Genomic DNA, 25,219 nt, shown 5'->3' with positions numbered 1-25,219 from the left:
CTACGTTGGACACAAAGTAGTATAACATCGAGCTCAACATCTTATAGTATAACATCGCAAAAGAGGCAAAATCCAGGACAAAATAGAGAAAGCTATGAGAAAATGGTGCTAAATGATAAGTCAGCTTAAAAAATGACATCAGTGAGGAGAAAGGGGCATTCATCACAGTACAGGTGCCCCAAAGTGATATTCACAAATATCGATTTCTTCCTTTTTCTCCACAAAAATAAAAGACCCTTGGTTCTGAAAAATTGCTACCTTGTAGAAAACTTGGCAATCACTACATATAACAGGACAAAGAAAAGAATTAATATACATGGCGACCCTAATCCTAACTAACTCTCTTGATCTGGACAACTAACTGAGAGAAATCATTCAGCCTGGATCATACAACTCACCGGCACAGCACAGGTTACAAGATTATAGTGGAGAGTAGCTAATTACACAATATCTGACGATGCTGAATACATAGCCAAACTCCAGTAAATTGAACTTGCAATGACTCGTGCAGGCAAGCGTCAAAGAGAGACTTCAGTATCTGTTTCTCCTATTACTAGAAGACCTCGAAGGTATTAAGGACATCAATTCGCTCATCCCTCCAATCATCACCTACGTCGCGCTGTATTTGAATGCTGATGGGCTTTGCTATCGTTCCGTATCCTATCAGCATACATGGGCAGGCGTATGATCTCATAAATCTCATTCAACAATACGTCCTCTGTGATATTGTCTTTTATGCTCCGCATCACCTGTTTTTTAAAAACAGCAAGCATCTTCTTCATTAAGTACATTTGGCTTCAAATGATTTATTTTTTTTTTTTTTAATAAGTAATTTGGCTTCAAATGATGTTGTAACAAATTATATAAAATTCAGTGATGAGGACGACCTTTCTGTAAGTATTCCAATCATTCGGAGTTGATTTATCTGTTCTGATCCGCATGCAGGCCCATACCTCTTCTTCGGAATCCCACGAACACTCAATAATTTTTCCGGAATATGAAGCGGGGTCTGGACCATCTGCAAGTTTTTGACCTTGGTGAGAAATCAGAATCAAGATAATATATTACCTATATTTATCTAAAAATAAGAATACTACAAAGAAATTAAACTGAAAATAAAAGCATATACAACAACATGCCTGTCAGTTAATTATAACCAGCTTAAAAATACCTTAAATTGTGACAACTCTCTTAAGAATACATTTTTGTCTACTAAAGACAAAAAAGTTTCAGAGTTGAGCTAATCCAAGATTTTCAAATAAATATTGATGCATGAGAGTGAATCATATTATCAGCAGAGAAAATTCAGGTACATGATTTAATGAGAAGATAAGAAAGATGTATTGACCTCTGAATACAACCCTATTATTCCCTTCCATCAGTTTCCTCTTCCCCCGTTCAAACAGAATAAGTTGCTGACGATCATCGTCATCTATCTGTCCACAAAAGTAGCTCATATTAAAATCCCGCCATCGGTAAGAACTTGGAGCCAATATGGGGAGAGAACAGAAAGGCTATAGTTGCCAATGTTTTTGTTTTCTCTTTTTTCTGTTTAGTCACTCAAAACAAACACATTAACAAACATCTCAAAACAAAAAACACTCCTCAAAATACTAAACACTTTTAATAAATTTGTAGTCTTTCCCTCTTTGTACGAATATTTTCACAAAACAGGTGCTTAACTTCTGCAAAACTAGGAGCTAACCTATTATTTGAATTTTTTTTTTTAAAAAAAAAGGTGTCGGTGTGTCCACCTTAAGTGGAGGGGTGGCCACGGAGCCACCCCACTCCTCCACTAAGGGTGGCCATATGACCACTCTTTTTGAAAAAAAAAAAAAAAAAAAAAATACAAGGCTCTACATCTATTTGGATTTTGAAGTACTCTATAGAAAACTTTTCTCAAATGTGGGTCCCACTAGAATACACTTCTAAAGACAATTTTCACATTTGTCACGTTAAAACACATTTTCAAACGAAAAACACAAAACACTTCATGAAACACATTAACAAACATAACCAAAGATGCCCAAAGCAATAGCTAAAAAGTATATATATTAGTACAACCTCAAATAGAAAGTCCACTGAATTCATCTCAGGATATTTCCATTTCAAGAGGCCTTCATGTGTGCGAGGAGTATAAGGATCATCCCAACCCTGCAAACAAATGGATTATCAGTAACCATTTCTGTAAAACCTTAAAAGAGTACAAACTCAGCTTGACTATGTAAACCATGGTGTTCTTTCCCCAAATGACATACGATAGGATGTGTACATTGGCATTAAATATGGCATGCACCAGAGTCAGTGCTTGCTTGTTCCTTAGAGAATTCGTGTATCAGTATACTTTCAACGTACATGGTAGTGACTTTTAACGGCCTTCTAATAATTTAGTAAAAACATATGAATGAATAGTTGGAAGGTCATCTTTATGGCACTGCAGATATGTTTAATAATGTTCTTTATCAACATATACTTTGCAGCAAGGTTAAACTAAGAAGTCTGACATTTATAAAAGATATTCAAATGTTATATTCTGTTCACATTTCAGTCATTTCTGATCCTCAACCACCTGAAAAATAAGACCATCTGCATCATGTGAAAGCCTTGGAATGAATTCCTTTAAAAGCTTGGTAACAGTAGAGAGTAACCAAAAGTCTTTCCTCCTCACCTGATAACACAATTAAACCAATTCAATAAACAATCCACCAGAAAGGAAATGGTATGGTACAAAATGAAATTGACTGTAACTCAGATAATGCATACCCTGAATGGTTCAAGGTCGTATCTATAATAAGGAATCCTACATTGGTAAATATTGTGGCGCTCATAATTCCGGGGTTCAATCACTTCCTTCTCAAGCATCTTCCAACGTTCATAGAAAGGCCGCTGCATCAAATATTAATCATCATGCCATTGACCAATTGATTATCCCAACAACAAATAAAATAAAAATTAAAAAATTAAAAAACAAAACAAAACATAACATAACATGGAGGAGGACTTATTTTTCTTTGGAAAGCCAGAAGAAGCACACATTTGATGAAATAAATATTGCGGATTAGGGATGCTGAGGTGATATTGATTGGATCATTCTAATATGCCAAAGGAATGTTTGAACCTATCTCAGAATATCAAAAGGAGAATGCAACTAAAACAATGCAATAGTTGAAGGAAATAAAATTACAATGGATAACTTCAGGAAGTAGCAAGTCATTGTGGTAGACAGATATTGCACATGTAAGAGGAATGGGGAATACATGTATAACAACCTTGGGAAAAGTGCTAGCCACATCTGCGCCATCACCTCAAAATGACTAGTCAATTTAAAACTTCCCTAAAATCTCTTATAAAGCTCAGTTTCACCTAGTAAATAAGCAATATGCGACTCAGTACTTATGAGTATCTCTTATAAACCACACTCACTTTATCTGTGGACTACTCATCTTGCCAATATGGGACTGAGATACAAACTTTCCCCATAAACCCCTGATGTCCTCTTCAGGACCCCATCATGTGGTGCTGACAGTACCACATGGCGCATTACCAAGTGGCTCTGATACCATTTATAACGACTTAGGATAAAGTGCTAACCACATTTGTGTCATCACCGCAAAATGACTAGTAAATTTGAAACTTCCCTAAAATCCCTTAAAAAGTCCAGTTTTGCCTAGTAAATAAGCAATGTTGGACTTAACACCCATGAACGTCTCTGATAAACCACCCACTATCTATGTGGGTTATTCATCTTCCCAATATGAGATCGGGATGCTACACCATGGACCATCTTCTTTTTCATTGTGACGTAGCTTATGCCATTTGGATTGCCTTTTTTCAATTGTTTTGGTTTGTCATGGGTTATGCCTAGAGGCCTTAGACGACACGTTGACCTGTTTGCTTATTAGTAGACTACCAACAGTACACAGAGTGCAGCTATGTGGAAGATGGTATCTATGTGCCTTTTATGGTGTTTATGGAGGAAAATGAATGATAGAAGTTTTGAGGACCATGAGAGGGCCTTGAAGGAGAATGCATCTTTTTTCTTCAAAACTTTGTATCTTTTGACAACTGCTTTGCTTATGATTCTCCTTTTTCGATTAGTTATAGTGATTTCCTTGTCCTTTTTGCTCCTTCTAACCAAGTGCTTCCTCTTGCATACTTCCTATGTACTTACAAGTGTCATTATGCTATTAATGAAATTTTTGATTACTTATCAAAAAAAAAAAAAATTTACTGGCAAGATTCTCTCCTTTATTGGTCAACCTAAAACAAAAAACCCAAGAAAATCGACGGTAAAATCTTAGATGTTTGCTTATATTGTACCAAACAACAAGCTAACAACATCTTCATTCACATTTCCACTCGTTCCTTAGCATTTAATTGACCCATACCATTTAAACTCTGCTAAGGCTCAAGTGGTTGCACAACTCAATAAGTCTAGATGGGACTTAAAAAAAGTTTGTAAGCTGTTTCACTAACAAGTATGCTACTTCAACCGCAATTTTGAGAATTCCGTTAGCCCAATGACAAGCAAACACTTTCATATAGTAATATTATTGATTCCAACATCGGCAAAAAGAAATAACTTGACAATGAAATGTGCCTTAATGAGCGCCAATAAATACAAATAGGACAGAGCTTAATATACATCTCACATAATTGTTTTCAAATTCATATGACCCTCTTATCATTTCTCTAGTGACACAAATAATATCCGTTAAAAATTTATCAATTTCAGCAGATTTGTTACGAGAATAGTAAAGGAGAGAAATCCTTGGTCAAAACTAAGCAAAAGCATCTTATAATTTAAAAGTTTAAGCACCACTAAGAATATGTGGTTTTTTATAATTAGGAATAAAAATGAGGACATGGTTGGTGCTAATAGCCAAAGTGCATCTGGAACTTGATTTTTATGACACTAACTATTTCTTGAGGTTAAATAATAAAAGAACAGTTTACTGGAAAATAAGAATAACCACATGGAGAATGGAAAAAAGAATGCATGAGTGGCATTATAGTAAAAGATTTAAAAGGAAAAAACAAATAGATCCATGACTGGCTGAAATTGGCACCAGTTGAGAACAGATGACAGAAAGGAAAAAATACAAATAGTACAAATGAGTGCTTGCATTCAATATTAAGGCGCAAACAAGAAATAGTTTTAGGGTGTAAGATAAGCCATGATTGCCAAGGTTATAATGGTGAATATTGCTCTATGGGAAACTAAAGGAAGAATCAATATGACAGACTGAGCAGTTGAGAAAAAAACTGCCCTGGGTTGGGTGACCGAACTTTTTTTTTTAATAAGTAATCAAAGGAATATCATAAAAAGAGCAAGGCGCCCCTAAGAATACAGGAAGTATACAAAAAGAAAACCAAAACAGAAAAAAGAAGCAAAAGCAAAGAAAAACCCGCAAAACCCCCCACAACAGAAATTCAAAGCCCACAAAAAATCCAGGACTACATTATAGCACAGCAAGAGCTCTCTTGCTTTTACCCCGACTGGAACCATCACCCCCAGACTCAAACAAACCAAGATATCAATGTTCCACATATTTTTGGTTGAAGTTACCAGATAAGGTTCAAGTAGATTAAACTTCTTTCCCAATGACACACTGGATATACAGCTGTGCTTATGTCAAAAGGATTTGGGCACAACAATCATGTCAAAGGGAGAAAACTTGGTCTCAAAGTAGTCATTCACTTGAGGATTTACGCAAACACTATATCATATATATAGTCAAAAGCTACTGTTTAAAGTAAAGGAGTTACTGCAGCATAAACTAAAAACATAAGCACCAACCAGAGAGATACATTCAACATGATTCTTTTTATAGAAGTTTTAAATCAAACCTCTATGATAGACACGGAATTAATTGCCATCATATCATAGATTAGGTATCTTCTCTCTTGCTTCTGTGAGTCCGGCAAAGTATCAATTATCATCTCCCCATCAAGTAATGTAAAGTGATGAGTCTTATCAGCTAAAGCCTTACAAGCCAACAAAAAAAGAGAGTAAAATGTCAGATTGGATATCACCTATAAAAAGAAGATCGATGCACACAACTTGAAATAAGGAACATTACAAAAGCAAAGATATATTCATGCATACCTCATTTGTGTTTCTGCAAGGAAACCTCATCTGGACCCGCCGAAAATTAAAACTCCTATCAACCAAGTAACATCCATCTATTGTTATTAGCATCATATATCGTGTTCCATCGGCTTTCCATGTGGCATAATAATAACGCTGCCTTAACAGTTGCAAATTGTCCCTGCATGCCACAAAACAGGAACTCAATCTTACAGATGATAAGAGTCAAGAAGAAGACTGAACAGAAAAGAACTTCCACAATCAACTGCAATAAAATCGCCTTGCTGATCTGTATAAATTACAATGTCACATAAGAAGAAAAGGACTACAATTATATTTTAAAAGATTCTTTTACCCGTGAAAATGTGGTTTCTGGTTCCATATTCACTTTAATGCTAAAGACAATATTACAGAGACAGAGTTACATGTTCCACATCATGTGTTCAATTAGTGTACTCATCAGCTATTACATATTAACCACCATCCCATGGTGAAGCAAAGTTATGGCAGCCATGGAAAATGGGAGACACTGTTGTTTTATTGTGAGTGCCAATTGATTTCAAATGTCATGCCACAAGGAGTCTATGGTCAAAAAAGTTGAGTAAATAGGACTCGGTGACAATAGTAACTTTCACATCGTTGCTGCTAAATTTATTTTAGCATTACAATACTGTTTCCAAAATAAGCTTTGACTAGTACTTTCCAGGAGTGTCTAAGTTTTAGGAGTGTTTTCTAGAGTTTCAAGTTAGTCTATTGGTCTTTCATTAGGTAGTTCCAAATAAGATGACAGGAGGTAGAGAGTTCTAATCCTAATAAAACAAGAAAGGCCCAAAGACATATAGATATGACATTGTACTTAAACAAATTCAGGCTTTCACTAATTGAATAGTGAAAGTTTAACAGAAATCCAATTCTCAGTTCCTTTTCTTTCCTATTTCTCTATATATTCTTCTTCTCTCTAATTCTCTACGTACATACAATATGTTATTATTTAAGCATGAGTTATCGAAAAGATAGAACGTCGGTTGGCCGGTTGGAAAAGGTTATATTTGTCGAAGGGTGGCAGAGTGACGCTTATCAAGAGAACTCTTGCTAACTTGCCTACTTATTATCTGTCTCTTTTCCCTATTCCAGTTAGCGTTGCCAAGCGCATTGAGAAGTTACAGCGCAATTTCTTATGGGGTAGGCTAGGCGAAGAGTTCAAATACCACTTGGTGAAGTCGTCAAAGGTTTGCACTCCGATTAAGGAAGGCAGGTTGGGTATTAGAAACTTAATGGTGTTCAATCACGCCCTACTAGGAAAATGGTCGTGGCATTATAGATCGGAAAGAGATGCTTGGTGGAGGGTTGTGGTGGATGCGAAGTTTGGAAGCTTAAGGGGAGGGTGGTGCTCTATGGAGCTTGGAGGTACTTTTGGGGTAGGGTTACGGAAGAATATTAGGAAAGGGTGGGACACTTTCCAAGGCTTTATGAGTTTTGAGGTGGGGGACAGGACTAGGGTTCGCTTTTGGCATGATTTGCGGTGTGGAGTTACGGCTCTTAAGACAGCTTTCCCTGGTTTATTCAGTATTGCTTGTGCGAAGGACGCCTCAGTTGCGGCTCATTTGGAGGTGCGGGTGGCTCTAATCAGTGGAACATTAGTTTTTCTAGAAGGGCTCATGATTGGGAGATGGATGTGTTTGCCTCTTTTTTCCAGGTGTTGCATTCTGCCCGAGTGAGACGAGGGTGTGAAGATAGGTTGTGCTGGATTTCCTCCAAAAGAGGCCGTTTCAAGGTCAAACTTATTTTTGCTTCCTTGGCATGTACTGAAGGGAGGCGATTCCCTTGGAAGAGTGTGTGGCGTACACAAGCTCCTTCGAGGGCAAGTTTCTTTGTGTGGTTGGCGGCTTTGGGTAAAATTCTGACCCTAGACAACCTAGGAAATCGGCATGTGATTGTGACGAACAAGTGTTGTATGTGCAAGAGGAATGAGGAGACGGTGGATCTTCTTCTTCATTGTGAGGTAGCTTATGCCTTGTGGTGCGCATTTTTCGGTCGGTTTGGGTTGTCTTGGGTGATGCCGAGACGGGTTTTCGATTTGCTCGCCTATTGGTGGTCTTCAGGAAGGAGGGGGAGTGCTGCGGTTTGGAAGATGGTGCCTACTTGCTTTTTTAGGTGTCTATGGAGGAAGAAATAATAAGTGTTTTGAGGACTTCGAGGGTTCCTTGGAAGACTTATTATCCTATTGCTTTCATACATTGTATCTTTGGATTGTGGCGTATGTCTTCCCGGTGTCGATTAGTTACGATGACTTTCTTGTTCACTTTTCCCTTTCTAGTTAGGTGATCCTATTGTATACTCCCAGTGTACTTTGGGGCGCCTTTACGCTTTCAATAAGACTGGTTATTACTTATCAAAAAAGGCAGGAGCAGCACATCAAAACAGCCACATAAGACTAACCAAGATTGTAGTATTAGAACAATATAACAAGTAATTTATAAATAATATGAATCCAAATTTTTCTTTATTATTGAATGAAGATTGAAAAAAAAAATGGGAAGTCTGCTCTGGAATTAATAAAGAAAAAAAGAAAAGAAAAAGAGAGAGTATCTGGCCTAGCTCCTGTATCAAGAATAGAAAGATATAGTTCAATGGTATAGTTTCTCTTTGCCAAGGAGATGAGTATTTAAGACAAAATAATTGCAAACTCACATTCAGTCAATTACATTGAACTTAAATTCAATAATAACTCCCTCCCCAATAACTCCATGTCCACCCCAACAAAAAGGGAAAAACGTTGGCCACCCTACACAAAAGGCAGGAGCTGAGGAGAGGAAAATGGACACCAATTGATTGATTCAATCAAATCTTTTAGATCTTGTTAGCTTTTTAGATTGTAGACGCCTTTAGGGTGGGTCACTCTCATACACTTTTCATGTACGAAGGCCTTGCCTTCTCCTATGAATATAAAAAATTTAAGTGGTGTGCAATCCCACATATGAAGGGAAGTTCTAGAATATTAACTAAATGATTAAATTCATAATTTTCTATCAATTTAAACTTTTGAGCCAATTGGTGATTTAAGTTAAATTTCTATATAGTATACAACAAGCTCCAAGTTCAGTCGCCTACCTCCTGCAATATTACAGAAATTGAAAAAAAAAATAATAAAATCAAATCAAAGAGCATAAATCATCTGTTTTATATACAGAAATGTACGAGACATTTGTCTTTTTCTTTTAACAAATTATTATTCATAAAAAATAATATATATATATATATATATATATATATATATATATATATATATATATATCTGTTTTATACAAAAAATGACGGGCAACCAAAGTAAACATGATAAGAACTACCTTTGTAAATTATCATTTGACAATATTGCAAGCTGCATTACTACTAGGTTTTCTCTTTCATATATCGATAGTCTAGCATACCTAAATGCATAACAGAAAGACCAATAACAATAGACATTATTTCCAAGAAAACTTTTGCCTACCACACAAAGTTGGGAAATGTGATAGCTGGACAAATGAAGCCATACCAGTTCGTTGAGGCACAACCAGTCACACTTTTAGTTGCTTAATTGATAAAACAGAAAAGAACCACAGGAAAATAACTTTCAACAAAGATTCAGACAAATCGAACCTGTTAAGAGAAACTGGGTGAGACCCCGGAAACTGCGTGTTTCCTCTTGCCTGAAATTAAAGTAAAACCAAGTCAGAACAACTATGAACCATGTCTCCTTCTATTTAGGCGTTCTCTTGTATACTTCCTAAGTATTAGTGTTGCGCCCCTTTACACTTTTTGATATATATACTACATTAAATAAAAATTAAAAAAAGAAAAAAGAAGTTAACTATGAACCATAACAAGTAAATTAAATAGGCAAAACATGATGAAGTAGCAAGTATGCAGGAAATGCCTTAAGGGCGTCTGACAGGAATATTAAAATAACAGGATCAAACAATTGTACTGGAAGAAGCTCTAGCAAACACAAATGAAGTAGCAACGGACAACTAAACCACATGGCAAGCACAATGTACGTAAGAGATGTCTAAATGATCAAAAAGAGATATTAGAACCACGGAAAGGGTGTGATGGAAGCAGCTCTAGAAACATAAATACTCAGGGAGCTGCAAAGCAAATTATGTAGAAAAGGTTATAATTAAAACTAGAAACAATAAAAGCATCCAGTCTCCAAATATAAGGCTCCTCTATTCAATATACAAAAAAAGTAAAAACCACAAACATTAAAAGTTGAAGAGATTTATTTGAAGAGCCTACCCCAGCACCCAACTTAAGTGTTTGATAGCAGAAGTGCCTCAGTGCATCTTGCTGGTCCCTAGGTATCTCATCTCCTAGTACATCATCATTGGTCATCACTACATCTTGTTCATGATTCTCCTGAAACAAATAAAGGCAAGTTAAAACTGACGAACAAAACATATATGTAAGGTCAAACGAAAAGCATACAAAAATTGACAAGAAAAAGCAACCTGCCAGTAGTTTTATAGAATTATAAAAATAAAATAAAATAAAACAAAATAAAAAATAGCTACCAATTATGTCCACTCAAATAAAACTCTCCTAATAGGGTACCCTAACAAGGTTCCCAGACAAGCCTATCAACAAAGAACAAGATTTCTTTCCAAAAAAAAAAATTATACAGTCATGAATATGAACTTAGCATCAAATTTCTAGCCATTGTTTTTTAACAGTTAAACATTCTAACTTGAAACAATTTGCTTGTACAAATTTTTCTATATAACTGAATCTTCCATTCATGTTTTTTCAGTGGTGACTCCTGAAAAGGAAAACCAAGAAAATATAACTTAACTGCACTCTGGATATCTGTTTAAGCTCAATCATAGGACTAGAAGCAACCCAATAAAATCAGACAAGAAAGAGTAACTCAATAACAATCACATTCTTATGCTGTGGGTAGAGTGAGCCAAAAAATATATATACTAAACATTTTTTTTTTTTTTTTTTGACAAGTAATTGTTGTATATATCAAAACGCCAAGAGGGCGCAACCCTAATACACAAGAAGCATATAAAGAGAGCGCCAAGAAACACCCAAAAAAGCCCTAAACTTCCAAGGAGCACCCACGAGAGACCCAAAAGGGAAGCCAAGGGTCACCCACAAACCCACCAGAACCCGCCCAAAAAACCCACAAGAAACCCCACAAAACCCATGGGGACTACAGCGTAATAGTCTTGCCCTTAGTCCCAGGCCACGCGACCGTTATGCTAAGATCCTCTTTCACCTCATTCAACCACGCAACCTTTCGATCCTCCTCCTCATCGCCCTCCAACGGCCCCGCCTCCCGTGCTACCTTATTTTCCCAACGAAAATCATCTTCCACGTTCATCAAGAGCTCCAAACGATCTTCGTCCTTTAACTCTTCACAGTCCTTTATCTTGACCTTCATCCACTCAATCTGCCATTTTTGGGAGCAAACTTTCTTGGGTGTAGCAAAGAGGAAGGAGTAGGGGGACGAGGAAATCAACCCCTGGCTGCAATCAGTGGAACTATCACCCTATCTAGATAATAACCTACCTATTAGGCTTTGTAACAACTTGAGAAGACAAATATAATTCTCAGATGGTGCATATTCTAGGATAATGTCGACATTTGTAAGCGCAAACCAGTTTATTCAAGAAATGATAGGTCAACGCCTTTTGAGAAAAATGAAAATTATCATTGCCCTTTCAGATGCAAATTGCTTTCCACTTAAAGCAAAACTTTTCAGTAGAACAATTAATTCTCTTGATCAATAAAATGACAAACATGCAAAACCACTAATCATGTGGCACCTTCCTTTGTTATGACATCTTTCATATAGTGAGAAATAGTATCAGAAACTATAAATCAAACTATTTTTCAAGACCATGCATACCTGCAAAGGAGCAGCTGAAACTCCATCATCATCATCATCTGGCAATGCTTCACCATTAAGATCAAGACCTGAAGACCTTTTCCACTCTGGAGTTGGTGGGCAAACAACCATCTCAGGCTTTCTTTCATGATAAAATGTATACAAGGCATCAATATAGTCTGGTTTGTAGATTCCCGGAGGGCGTGCTTCAGCAAACATTTTTACTGCCTGCACAATAGGCAAAACCACAAAAGGATCACATTTAGGAATGTGTATTCAAAAAAACCAATCAACAGCTTACAAGATCAATAAACAACAGACCTGCGTAACAGAAGTTGGATGCGAGCGCATAATATAATTAACTATCATGTATCCTGTGCGATTACACCCATGCGTACAATGGACAAGAATGAACTTCTTTGAGTGTTTCTGACGAAAGAGGAATTGTGAGACCTGAAAAGAATATGCATTTAAAGGTAAAGCATATACATAAGGCTCAAAAGCAATTTGTTAACTAAAATAAGACAAAATTGAGAAATTCATAATTCCAGAGAAAAGCACATTCTAATTATCCAAAGATAATCCAGTTAAGAAAAAATCAACCATTCATGGAAAAGAAAAAGTCTTGAGATGAAAAGATAGTGCACATATTGATGCGGGACAAAAACACTTGGGAGGAAAGTTTAAAGAGAAAGAAGAAACAGAGAAGAAGAAGGCAAGAAGAGGGGAGAAAATAAACCAAAGAGAAGAAGAAGCTCAGGAGAGGGGAAAAACGAGAAGATATAGAAGAAAGAGGGAGGAGATAGACAGCAACAGCTAATCCAATTCTTCAATTCACCATAAGTTACCGACCACAATAGAAAACTAGGCTTAAATAGACACGAGATTTAACCCTAACCCTAATCCTAACCACACTTGGGCTAATGGCACCCTAAAATAACATTAAGTCCAAAATAAAACAATACAACCCGTCTGAAAAATAAATCATGAAACAAAAATGCACCTAATAAAAAGCCCAACAATGATCCAGCTCATGTGATCTGTGGCTCGTGTTTGGTGCTCTGCATCACATATGCTCACACGTAAAACATAACACAGGACCATCTTTGGTTCCTTATAAACATAAATGCTAACTTTTGTTCAACCCATTGCTTCATACATGAGCAAGATAGAAAACATAGACTAACAGAACTCTTTAACATTGAACAATTAAACAGCAGTCAGATACAGGAACGACAGGCATGTGTGAAAGAAGAAACAAACCTCATAGACAAAATTATTTACAGATGCATTATCAGGAACAGCATCCCTTCCCTTGCATTGAATCTAGATCACATAATAAAATTTGAGGGAAAAAAAAATGAGAGGAAGAATTCATAAATATTATTAGCAACGGCATAACTGGGCAAACAAAATTCAAATAAAAATAAATAAATAAATAAAGAGTTACATCACTACAGTCAGAAGACCGTGACTAGGAAACAAAGAACTACATCACAAACCACCAATACCTTAACATGCTTGATACCCTCTTTCTTCAAATCTGATGCTGGATAGTAACGAGAAGTATTCGTCAAATCGATCACTAAGCCAAGCTGAAAAATAAGTGAACAAACTTATGTATCACTCAAACAACGAACCCACAAAAAACCTAATTCTTTAATGAGACTTTACAAATGGAAGGTGCATGCTTCATTTCCTCATCTTTTTGAAAAAAGAAAAACAATCTGGATTGGGTAATACGTAACCTTGCATGTTTTTACAGAAAGATATTAGATGAGTCAACTAGAAATTCTTGGTTCAAAAGCTATTTCCACATTAATGACACTATTATTCTCTTCCTAAATCAAGCGGGATTTCCCTCCACCATTCATAGAGGAAGAAACTTGGGGAAAAAAGAAAGGCAAAAATAAAAAATTCAAAAGTTCAGAGGACGTACTTTTCTCCCTAAAACTCTCTGCTGATGGATCACTTGCTTAAATGAGTATCTTTTACCAGGAACAACAGCGTCATTATAGGCTTCACTAAGTGGAACCTTAGAAGGAATCATGCCACATATTTCCTGACCAAATGCAGGGCAGTCCAACCAACCTGCATATGAAGAACAAATTTGAGTGTCTTAGTGCAGTAACTTCTACAAGATTGTCTGTCAGGAGCGATACAGCAGAGAAAAGGACCAAATGAGACCAAATTTCCACAATGAAGATCATGCAAAATCATACGAATGCCACAAAAGCTCCAGTTCCCAAGAGAATGGACTACATTTTTCCCCAATATAAATATACCTTGCCAACCAGGATTATGATTAAATGAAAAATGGCCATACATCTCATACAAAAGATGCTGCCTATCAAAATGTTCTTTACCTCTCCATGAGTAGAAGTACCATTTTATAGTTATCAGATTACATACTTCATACCATGTTTGCAGATAAAAATAAATATTTAAAATTCTTAAGCATGCCCAACTATGTCATGAAACAATCAAGTAAGACAAACCGATGCCAAAAAAACAAAACAGACCAGAGAAAGATGTCAGAACATGCTTACACGTGTGCACACGCACGCACGAGAGAGAGAGAGAGAGAGAGAGAGAGAGAGAGAATGAGTATTTATGGATCACTTTTGTAACCCAACCAAAACCAATCAATAACAGCATTTGAAATTTAATGGATATCTAGCTACTAAGTTGGATATCTAGCTACTAAGTTCAACTCATTAAAGTCACAATGTAGTAACAAAGGGCTTGTTTGGGAAGACCACTCTTCCCATTTTTCTCAACTTTTTTCTCTTTTTTCAGTTGATTTGACACCACTAACACTCAACTCAACTCAAAAAATTTCAACTTTATTCAAAAAATTTCAACTAAACTAATAAAAAACATTAAATAAAAATTTTAAAAATTAAAAAAATTAAAAAATATATATACATAGGGGTGGTGCCAGACCACCCCCAAGAGTCTCGGGGTGGCCGATCCACCCCCGGCTGCGTTTCGGGGGTGGGGTGGCTCGGCCACCCCCAAACACCTTGGGGGTGGCCTGGCCACCCCTTGGGTGGTTCAAGACCACCCCAATATATATATTCTTCAAACAACCCAAACATAATCTCAACTCTTTTTTCTCCTCAATATTCGCAATTTTGAGTTCAGTTGAGTAAAATAGAAAAGAATCGCACACCCAAACAAGCCCAAAATTGCATTTTAGGAGTTTCAGTAGCAAACAACACTGATCAGCTCTTTGCTTCATCTAAAGAAAAAAAAAACCAATGAATAAATGATATTTTAAGATTTGTTACAATAACAACCAATTCAGAGATAGAATGTAAATTGCTTGTAAATACTAATGCTTTCCAATGCCCAAGAGTGAAACATTATATGACTCACAACAGGGTATAACATGAAACCATGAAACTAAATAGTAGAAATGCATTAGTAACAATAATAACCAACTCCAATGGATTACTCATTCATAAGATACTACAATTTTCATGATCCATGGATGATCTTATTACAATTTCATAGGAGATCTTGCATTGAATCAACTAAAAAGGGAAAAACAAAAACAAAAAATTACCAGGGGGAAGCCTGCTTTTATCATAAACCTTGAAGTTTCTGGTTTGAAATGATTGATCATATGCAGGTGGTTGAGATATGTGCATTGGTCTGTCATCTGGGCGTTCTCTTTTCAATCGCTTACGTCTTTCATCACGCTCCTAACATAAGAAGCACACTAGATCAGCTATCATACATGAATTGCGCACACACAAAAAACATACAGATACCAAGTTTAATTACAAAAGCACCAGAACATGCAATTCTTCATTCTTACCCAAGTATGTTTGCAAGTGTGAGAAGGAGAGAGGGAGGAAGAGAACAGGACTATAACCTTACCACTTAAACCAGAGGGAGGGAGAGAACAGGACTATAACCTTACCACTCAAACCAGGAGTTAAGGCATCCAACTTCATGCAAAAATAAAGTTCATACTATTAAAAAAATGTATGGACAGTGGCACATCATAGCTTGATTGTTTCTACTTTTGCAGATTTTTTTAATTTATGTTCTTCTTTTTCATATTAGGGGTTCTCATGTATACTCCATGTGTACTAGAATTGCGCGCCTTTGCGGCTTTATTAATGATATGAAATTACTTATCATAAAAAAAAAAATTGTAAATGCACAAGTTAAGAAACTATTTAAGTCCCCATGCACAAGTGTAACACCCAACCCCACCCCATTGACATACAATATTGTCCGCTTTTAGCTCCCCTAAACCAAACATCCCAAGAGGTCACCCATCCTGGTACTACTATCGCATAAGCTCACTTAACTGCGAAGTTCTGATGGGATCATGACCATCACAGCTTTAAAACGCGTTGTTGTCATTAAGAGTATAAGGTATACATATAAGCATATCTTCATCTCCATACCCAGGCAATGTGGGATGTCACAATCACTCCCTCTTAGGACCCAACGTCCCAACTGGCGACCCTCATGGGACTTGCCCATTCTTGGCGTTCCAACGAGTGCCCGCTGGCAACCCTCATGGGCTTCTACACGCTCCCCCCATCTTAGGCTGAGCAATGGCTCTGATACAATTTGCAACACCCCACCCCATTGACACTCAATATTGTCCACTTTTGGCTCCCCCGAACCAGACTTCCCAGAAGGTCACCCACCTTAGTACTACTCTCGCATAAGCCCGTTTAACTGCGGATTTCTGATGGGATCATGACCATCACAGCTTTAAAACGCGTTGTTGTCATTAAGAGTGTAAGGTATACATATAAACACATCTCCATCTCCATCTCCATTCTCAGGTGATGTGGGACGTCACAACAGGTGCCAAAAAAACTAAAAGGATCTTATTCATTCTCATGAAGCAGGTATCCATGCTGATTTCAACTTAACCATATGTGGTCCAACCACGGTATTTAATCATTTCCAGGCTTTTATTCCATGGTTTGCAAAAACCAATAGATAGTAAGAATATCAATCTTCAATAACAGAGCCCAAGCATTCTACTCTTCTACTCTAATAAAAGTATGTGTCCAAGTATTATTACCAATGTAAACATATCCATCTAGATGGATGGATGGATGGACAGACGAACAAACAAATAACTAGATAGATAGATCAATATTCTAAAAACAAAAAATAGAAGGCTATTTTTTTCGTTTGCTAAGTAATTAGGATGAGAGTTGTTGACAAGGCTCAAAAACCAGAGCTCACGCAAAATGAAGTAATCAAAGTCCTAAATCAATGAACTAGTAGCCATCAGAACCTTCTCCATTCTTGAGAAAAGTATCTTTACCAGAACCATCTACAGGACGATATTACTAGGGAGATAATAACTTATATAAGGTCTTGGCACAAATCAAGCTATTTGTGCCCTCCAATGAGAGGTTGACACATCAGCCAGGAACAAGAAAGGACTTTGTTACGAAAACACCAGATCGGACCTCATTTTTATAACACATCAACTAAAAAACCCTCACCGTTTACTCTCACCTCCTTTTATCTCTCACCTCTCTTGATGTGAAAAACCCCGCCACCACTACACTGCCCAGGCTGTACACCACCTCCACTGCTGCTCCTCCACCAGTAAGTTCATAAATTTATTCTCTCTCTCTCTCTCTCTCTCTCTCTCTCTCTCTACTTTTGTGAACCTGCACCAAACGTGTTGAAGCTGAAAACAACACAGAGACTCATTTTCAGAAGGTTGGAAACACTTTTGTGGAAATTGATTGGTGGTGTCGTTTGTGTTTATGTCTTTGTAATTGCTGTTATTTGATTTTGACATTGTAGGCAAGTCGCACATTGGAGGCAGGGTTGAAAATTTACTCGGTGAGGGTAGATGAGCAGCAACGTAGGTGGCGTTCGGCATAGGGTGGTGGCGCAGGTGACATGGGTGTTTGGCGGTGGCGCAGCCGTTCGGCAGTGGCACAGGTGGCGTTCGGTTCTGGGCAGTGCAATGGTGGTGGGGTTTTTCACATCAAGAGTGGTGAGAGATAAGAAGGAGGTGAGAGTAAACGGGGAGGGTTTTTAGTCGATGTGTGATAAAAAGGAGGTCTGATCTAGTGTTTTACTAAGAAAGTCCTTTCTTGTTCTAGGCTGATGAGTCAACCTTTTATTGGAAGGCACAAAATGCTTGGTTTGTGCCGAGAGCTTATAGAAGTTATTCTCTATTGGGGAACAAGCAAAAAGTATAATGCAGCAAACAACATGGACCAAACAAGCCTCTTAGCCACTTTCAATGGCACGAGAAATAGCAGTACATAAATTCAAGCAAAGTAGATAGAAATAACATAGGTCCCTGATGAAAAAGGGCTCATTTCAAAGCAATGCAAATCCTCCATGAAATGACTTCATACACGCGGGATGACAAAACTATATTTCACAGATTGGCAGATTGAGATCAATTGCTAGAAGTAAAGAGAGAAAATTACCATTATCATGAGCGATAACAAACAAATTCGTATTGGGAAATGTGGAGAGCTTTTCAAGAGAGAGAAAAGATAAGTACCCGGCGGGCTATAGCAACTGCAGACTCTATACGTTCTTCTGGCGCACTGTCTTCTTCTATATGCTGTTCAAAGGTGTCTTCATCTTCCTCAGGTACTGGTGAGGCATTTAAATCCATGGCAACAATCTTTCAACATCCACCATACAACATTTGCCACTGTAAAGTCTCAAATGGCTATAAGCCTCCCACTTTGTCAGGAATAATGAAGTTTGCTCCCTGCATCATTTTCATTGTAGATTGATTAAGCCAAAATGCCAAAGTACGGAAACTACCAAAAATGTCCAAAACCAAAGAATAAAACACTCTTAAGGAATCTTTGTAGTAGCCATCTCAGTTCAACTAAAACACCAAGAAACGACTACTTCCAGCACTAGCATTTAATCAAGCGCGTAAAAAACAATTACGTAAAACTAAATCCCAGGAAAAAAAAAAAAAAAAATTAACGCTAACCCTATGCTTGATTGCTCAGGAAGCAGACAAAGCTTAATTAAGCCACGTAGTTATAATATTCTTCCTTTGACAAAAATTCTAGTTTCCCCAAGCTCAGGCAACAAAATACCAAACGATTCAAAATTTCACTCCCTCTTTACTTTCTCGCATTTTCTAAGCCCCCAAACGGCACACAAACTCAGAACGACACGCGGCCACTACTCTAGGAAACGAAATTCAAGCACACAAAAACGGGGGAGGGGGGAAATCAAGCAGAGCAGCGAGACCTGAGCAGCCAAATGCAATCGAAGACCGAACGGCCTCCGAAAGGACGATCCAACCAGCTCGTGAAGTTAGCAGGGAGAAGCTAATTTCGGTCCGGCGCAGAAATTGAGGGCTTCCACGATCATAAACTCTCGAGATGGCTTCTTCTATTGTGGCGTGGAACAGCGAAAACCCTATAATTGTAGTACGCTCTCCACTGGAAGTTCTACTCCAAACCCTAGGCGAGAGAGAGAGAAAGAGAGAGAGGGTTTGTTGGATTAGAGAGACAAGTAAAGGTTCTTTATAATTAATCAATCTATGTCAAATGGGGAGAGAGAGAGAGATCGAGAGCGAGAGAGAGAGAGAGAGAGAGAGGAGCAAATTCGCGATTCGGAGTTATGGAATCAAAACAAATAGATATTAGGGGGACAAAATAGAATAAATTTGGGGCAGATTTTTAAAATCCCAACTTCTCAGGGATGCGAAAAATGCCAGAGATTGTTGGACAAAATTCTTTTGAATTGAATTTATGAAAATTATTTTAACTTAGTTTATTAAATTGGTATTTGTCTTTATCTAGTGAAAATCGTTCTCAAATGGTAGCTTAATCGGCTGTAAATCACGCCTCATGAAGTAGAGGTCACTAGTTCGAATCTTCCCTCCCCCTACATGTAAAAAAAAAAAAAAAAAAAAAAAAGTCTTTTGAAAATCAATTAATGACATCTTTCATATGCTTTGTTTATTTTATTAAAAATATGCATATATTAAGTTAAAATATTGAATTAAATTAATTAATTAAAAAAAAAAAACACAAAATTATGAGAAAAAAAAATGGCAAGAAAAAGGGGGGTGTTGAGCATTGATTTTTAACAATTTTAGAAGTAAGAAAATAAAATGGAGTGATTTTCTTTTTAATGGTAACCATTAAGGGTCACAAGGTTTTTCGGAGTGTCTATTATCATTACAGTTGGGGAGGATGGAAAGTAAAGATGTATCCAGAAGGGTTGTTGGCTTTAAGCAGGTGAGGAAGATCAGGATGTTTGATAATATAGGTCATGTTTTACACTATGCTTAATGGTCTCAAATTTGGACGAATTGTAACATGATTAGCGACTTGCCATCGAGTTTGGTTCGTTTGTTAATGCTTTATATATATATATATATATATATATATATATATATATATATATATATATATATTATGTGATACAAAAGTTACAATAATTTTAAGTATTTTTGTGTTTTAAGTTGTTTACTAATATTTTTATTTTGAAAATGAATAAGGAAAAATGTTATCTAACAAAATCAGCTTAATGAGGATTTTTGTTTGAATGATTGCGAATATGATAGTGTAACATATAAGGGAAAAGCGCTAGCCACATATGCACTATTACCCCAAAATGACTAATCAATTTGGAACTTTCCTATAATTCATTATAAAGCTCAGTTTCACCCAGTAACTAAGTAATGTGAGATTTAGCACTCATTACTATTTTTATAAACCACTTACTTTTTGTGGGCTTCTTTTCATCTTTCTAATATGGGACCGGAGTGTTACAAAAAGCCTTTGCTTTGTTGACATCTTTATTAATGTATTTTAGGGGTATCTTTTGTTTTTTGTTTGAAAATGTGTAATGATGTAAGGTGACGGTGAAAAATGTTCTTGTAAGTTTACAAACGTACTATGTTTTAAGCTGTTTGTTAGTGTATTTCTCTTGAGAACAGAAAAATAAAATAAAATAAAATAAATTAACAAACATACTCAAGTTTCCTTAACTTTTTTTGTTTATTTTCTCAAGACAAGTATTGACAAAGAATTCAAACATAAAAGCAATGTTTACATTTATGTCACATACAAAAATACTTTCAAAAACAAAAATAATAAACACAATCCAAAACATACTAATAAACATAGTCATGTTTGAATAAGACCCATCTTGAGAGGAAATCACATACAATTAGCTTGCATTTCATTTTGGGTGAAAAAATGCCAGTTGTAATGTTAATAACTTTGCTCAATTATACAACAACAATAGTGTTACCATTTATTGAATGGACAGAAATCTCATCAAAATCGATTTTGAGGAAATTTCTTTAAATCTACGTCAATATGTGACAAGTGGCATATCTCACATATTTTTTAAAATATTTTTAAGGATAAAGTTTTTCTTCAAACTGGGTTAAAAAAATTTCCTTCAACCTAGTCTATAAAAGTAACACGCATCCATTGAACATGTGAGATGCACATTTTTTTCAATAGTAGGGACAAAGTTATAATAATTTTTTATTAAAAACTTACGTGCATCTCACATGTTATTAAAAAAATGAACACGTGTCACTTTTATAGACTAGGTTTAAGGAAATTCTTTCAACCCAGTTTAGAGGAAAACTTTGTCATATTTTTAAGAGTCATTCTACTAACCTAAGAGCCTAAACATTAATTTTTGAAAAACTCAAAAATATTCAATAACACTGATCACTTATTAAAATAGGTAAAAAAAAAAAAAAAAAAGTTGTGTCCCAATTGAATTATCAACAATATATTACTCTTTTCTAGTAATTTTTCATTAGGAAGGTTGACTTGACTCCTAAACAAACTTTTATGATAACATCGTAGAAAGTAAAAATATATAAAAGGCATTATTATTATTATTATTATTATTATTATTATTTCTTTACTGAACTTATCATGTCATTCCATTGTAAAAAGAAAAGAAAAGAATGCTTACACTACTAAATATTTTATTATAATTTTTTTTTAATTATAAATTTACACTACAGTTTACATGAGTGCCACATAATATAATATGAGTGAAAAATTTAAGCAATAAAACTTAATTATTTAGTGAATAATAAACTGCTAAATTAATTTTTATAATATTACAATTAGACGAGAAAGGACAAAAGGAGACCATGTTTATTGGCATAAAGGATACCCAAAAGAAATTGTGACTTATTTTGTGAGGTGATGATAGTTGAGTAACCAAAATTCTAAAGTTATGTCTCATCAAATGCAGATGTTGTTCTCAGTCTAATCACTCTAAGTAATATCAAACAAAGTTTTAAAGCCAACGTGTTACGGTTTATAGGAAAAGTACATTTTTGGTCATCAAAAGGCTTTTAAGTATTTACATATATTGTCTCGAATAATGTTATATATAACATTCTTTATTTTATTAATATTTTATAGCATTAATGCCGTAATTTAAAATATTTTTTATTTATTTGTTTAATAATAATTGATCTAAAAATTGGTTAAAATAGAATGGTTTAGTGCTTTTTTTTAAAAAAATAAATAAATAAATAATGGTTACCAAATAAAAAGGTTGATTTGAAAGGATATTAGGTGAGCCATGCCCAAAAATAAGAAACAAACAACGTAAGACAGTAAGAGGTACAGTTGAGCGAAGTTGCGTGGTGCGGTAATGTCAATGTTTATTAGAGTGGTGGACAAGTAGGGGGCTGAGGCTCCAACGTGGCCGAGAGCCACCACGTGGGGGGAAACTGGCGTCACGGGTCACCCGGTGAAGGACAACAAGAGGCCTTCCATTTCCGGACACGACAGTCACAGTAAAATGGAATGTGAATAAGTAGGAGAGCTAACTCTTTTGTGTCTTTCTTTCTGGCCATCTGTCACGGTCCTGGCGTGTCGTAGCGGCATTCCACCTCCAACAGTCAACATCATTGGCTTTGACTGTTCTGCTTGTTTCGGAGAGAAATATTATTAAACTGATTTTTATTGTCTTATATTTATCTTTTTGAAATAGGCTCGGTACAACTAATTTGTTCACTAGTGGTGCAAAGATGCTGGCATTTTTTATTTTATTATTATTTTTTAAGTGATTGATATGAGAAGTAAGTTACTCTTAGCTAAAAAAAATTATATTTTTTCAAAACACATGTGTCATACTCTTTATTTTAACTATTTACTTTCATTAATTCATTTGCTAGCAGTAAGAGCATCAATGCAGTTAAAACGTTAATTGTTATAACCGCTAAACGCGTAATCGCTTAACCATCTTAACCATTATAACCGTCTAACGGTTAGCGGTTATTAGGTTTATTAACTGTAACTGCTAACCTCCTTTTATATATATATATATATATATATATATATATATATATTACTTTTGGAAAATATATCGTGTTTGATTTTTCTTATAAGTGTTTTGTAGTTTTTACAGTGAGGTTTCAGAAATCTGAAAATGATTTTAAAGTATTTTTTGGTTTGAATAAACATTTTTACATATATAAATTTGAAAAATACTTTTTAACCGTTATAACTGCTAAACGTGTAACTGCTTAACCGCTATAACCGTCTAGCGGTTAGCAGTTATTGGATTTACTAACCGTAACCGCTAACCGCATTTTTATATAATATATTTTTATAATTATAACTATAATAATATTTATACATATAACATAATCATTTGATTATATAATAACAAATTATACATAACTCACAAGTGATAAGTATGTAAGTTTATACTAATGCAACAATTAAGTATCTAGAGACTTAGTTTCAATGTATGTTATAAACTTATAAGTCCATATATATTATAAATTATAATTATACATTATACATATATTCGATTATGCATATTGAATAATGTAAATGTATAAGATCAATACTTAATCATATGATTCAATAACAATTTAAATACTTATTAAAGTGAATAATATTATTAATGTATAATGATAATGTGATTCGTATAATATTAAATTAAGTAATTGACATTAGATAAAACAATGTGTTACTTATAACCACAATTGAAGCATCAATGTATTATCATTCTAATTTATTTGATTATATAATAACAAATTATACATAACTTACAAGTAGGGCTGTTAAGTGAGCGAAGCGTCTCGCGAGCAAGCTCGGGCTCGGCTCGCATAAGCTCGGCTCGTGCTCGACTCGAATATTAAATGAAACACTTCATGAACACAAATCCTAGCTCGAATATTAAACGAAGCAAGCTCGGCTCGACTCGGCTAAGCTCGTGAACAGCTCGTATAAGCTCGAGTGTGTGTGTGTGTCTATATATATATATATATATATATATATATATATATATATATAAACTAAGTAATACATAATTAATTATAAATCTCATAATTATTAAAACCTTAAAATTGCATTTATATTTAAGCGTTAGAGAATGGAAAATTCTAGACCTTTCATGATCAAAGAGAGAGAGCAATCATTAAAAAGACCTTGATTCAATTAGAACATATCAAAACGAAAGGAAGAAGAATCAAGCAGAAACTATTGAGGGAGATTGTGAAAGGTATAAACTATTGAAGAATCAAATAGACCCAAACACTATCACTACCTGTTAAGAAAACATCAATCTCTAAGTTTGCTTATCTATAAAAGGATGCATATCCTCTCTCTTTGAAACCAAATGCCTTGCTGTATTGACTCAGGCTCCATACTCGACTAGTCAGGTTAAGCAAATGCTCATATGCAAACTAACTTCTTAAGCCGTTTAAGAGTACTTGAAGTTAAAAAAAAAAAATTGAAAAAAAAAACATTAAATATAAGAGCCAGCTTGCGAGCTGGCTCGGCTCGACTTATTATTAGCTCGAGCTCGAGTCAAATTTAAACGAGCCAAGCCTGAACAAGGGAAGCTCGCTCAAGCTCGGCTCGTTTACACCCCTACTTACAAGTGATAAGTATGCAAGTTTATACTAATGCAACAATTAAAGTATCTAGAGACTTAGTTCCAATGTATGTCATAAACTTATAAGTCTATATATGTTATAAATTATAATTATACATATATGCATATGAATAATATAAATGTATAAGATCAATACATAATCATATGATTCAATGACAATTTAAATACTTTATTCAAGTTAATTATATGAAATTTTAACAGGTTATGATTTATATTTAAGGATTTTTTTTTTAAAAGTACAAAAAATGTAAATTTGGGGTCAAATATTTTTGATTTTTCAATATGAGCTATTTTTATAGCAATTTGGCCCAAGAAGACACTAAAAATGCAAAAAACAAATGAGGTAAAAATGC

At 35.4% G+C, this 25,219-nt stretch overlaps 1 protein-coding gene across 1 annotated transcript; it reads right to left on the bottom strand.

Moving 5' to 3' along the window:
- Positions 1-93: 93 nt before the first annotated feature.
- Positions 94-19,569, bottom strand: LOC132191289 (mRNA capping enzyme family protein). The gene is made up of 18 exons (XM_059606235.2): positions 19,206-19,569; positions 18,490-18,705; positions 15,538-15,676; positions 13,906-14,057; positions 13,478-13,561; positions 13,230-13,292; positions 12,288-12,419; positions 11,988-12,194; positions 10,370-10,489; positions 9,731-9,780; positions 6,110-6,272; positions 5,851-5,988; positions 2,764-2,886; positions 2,570-2,668; positions 2,065-2,154; positions 1,349-1,436; positions 888-1,018; positions 94-749 (listed from the first exon to the last, which is right to left on the bottom strand). Exons 2-18 carry the CDS (start codon positions 18,604-18,606, stop codon positions 606-608), a joined length of 2,040 nt encoding a protein of 679 aa, XP_059462218.2. The 5' UTR covers positions 18,607-18,705; positions 19,206-19,569; the 3' UTR covers positions 94-605.
- Between the last annotated feature and the right edge of the window lie 5,650 nt (positions 19,570-25,219).

Source organism: Corylus avellana, chromosome 10 (genome assembly GCF_965113065.1).
Source record: "Corylus avellana chromosome 10, dhCorAvel1.hap1.2, whole genome shotgun sequence".
Lineage (NCBI taxonomy): Eukaryota > Viridiplantae > Streptophyta > Magnoliopsida > Fagales > Betulaceae > Corylus > Corylus avellana.
The sequence above is the reverse complement of the archived record's forward strand: the minus strand, read 5'-3'. Positions and strand labels throughout refer to the sequence as shown.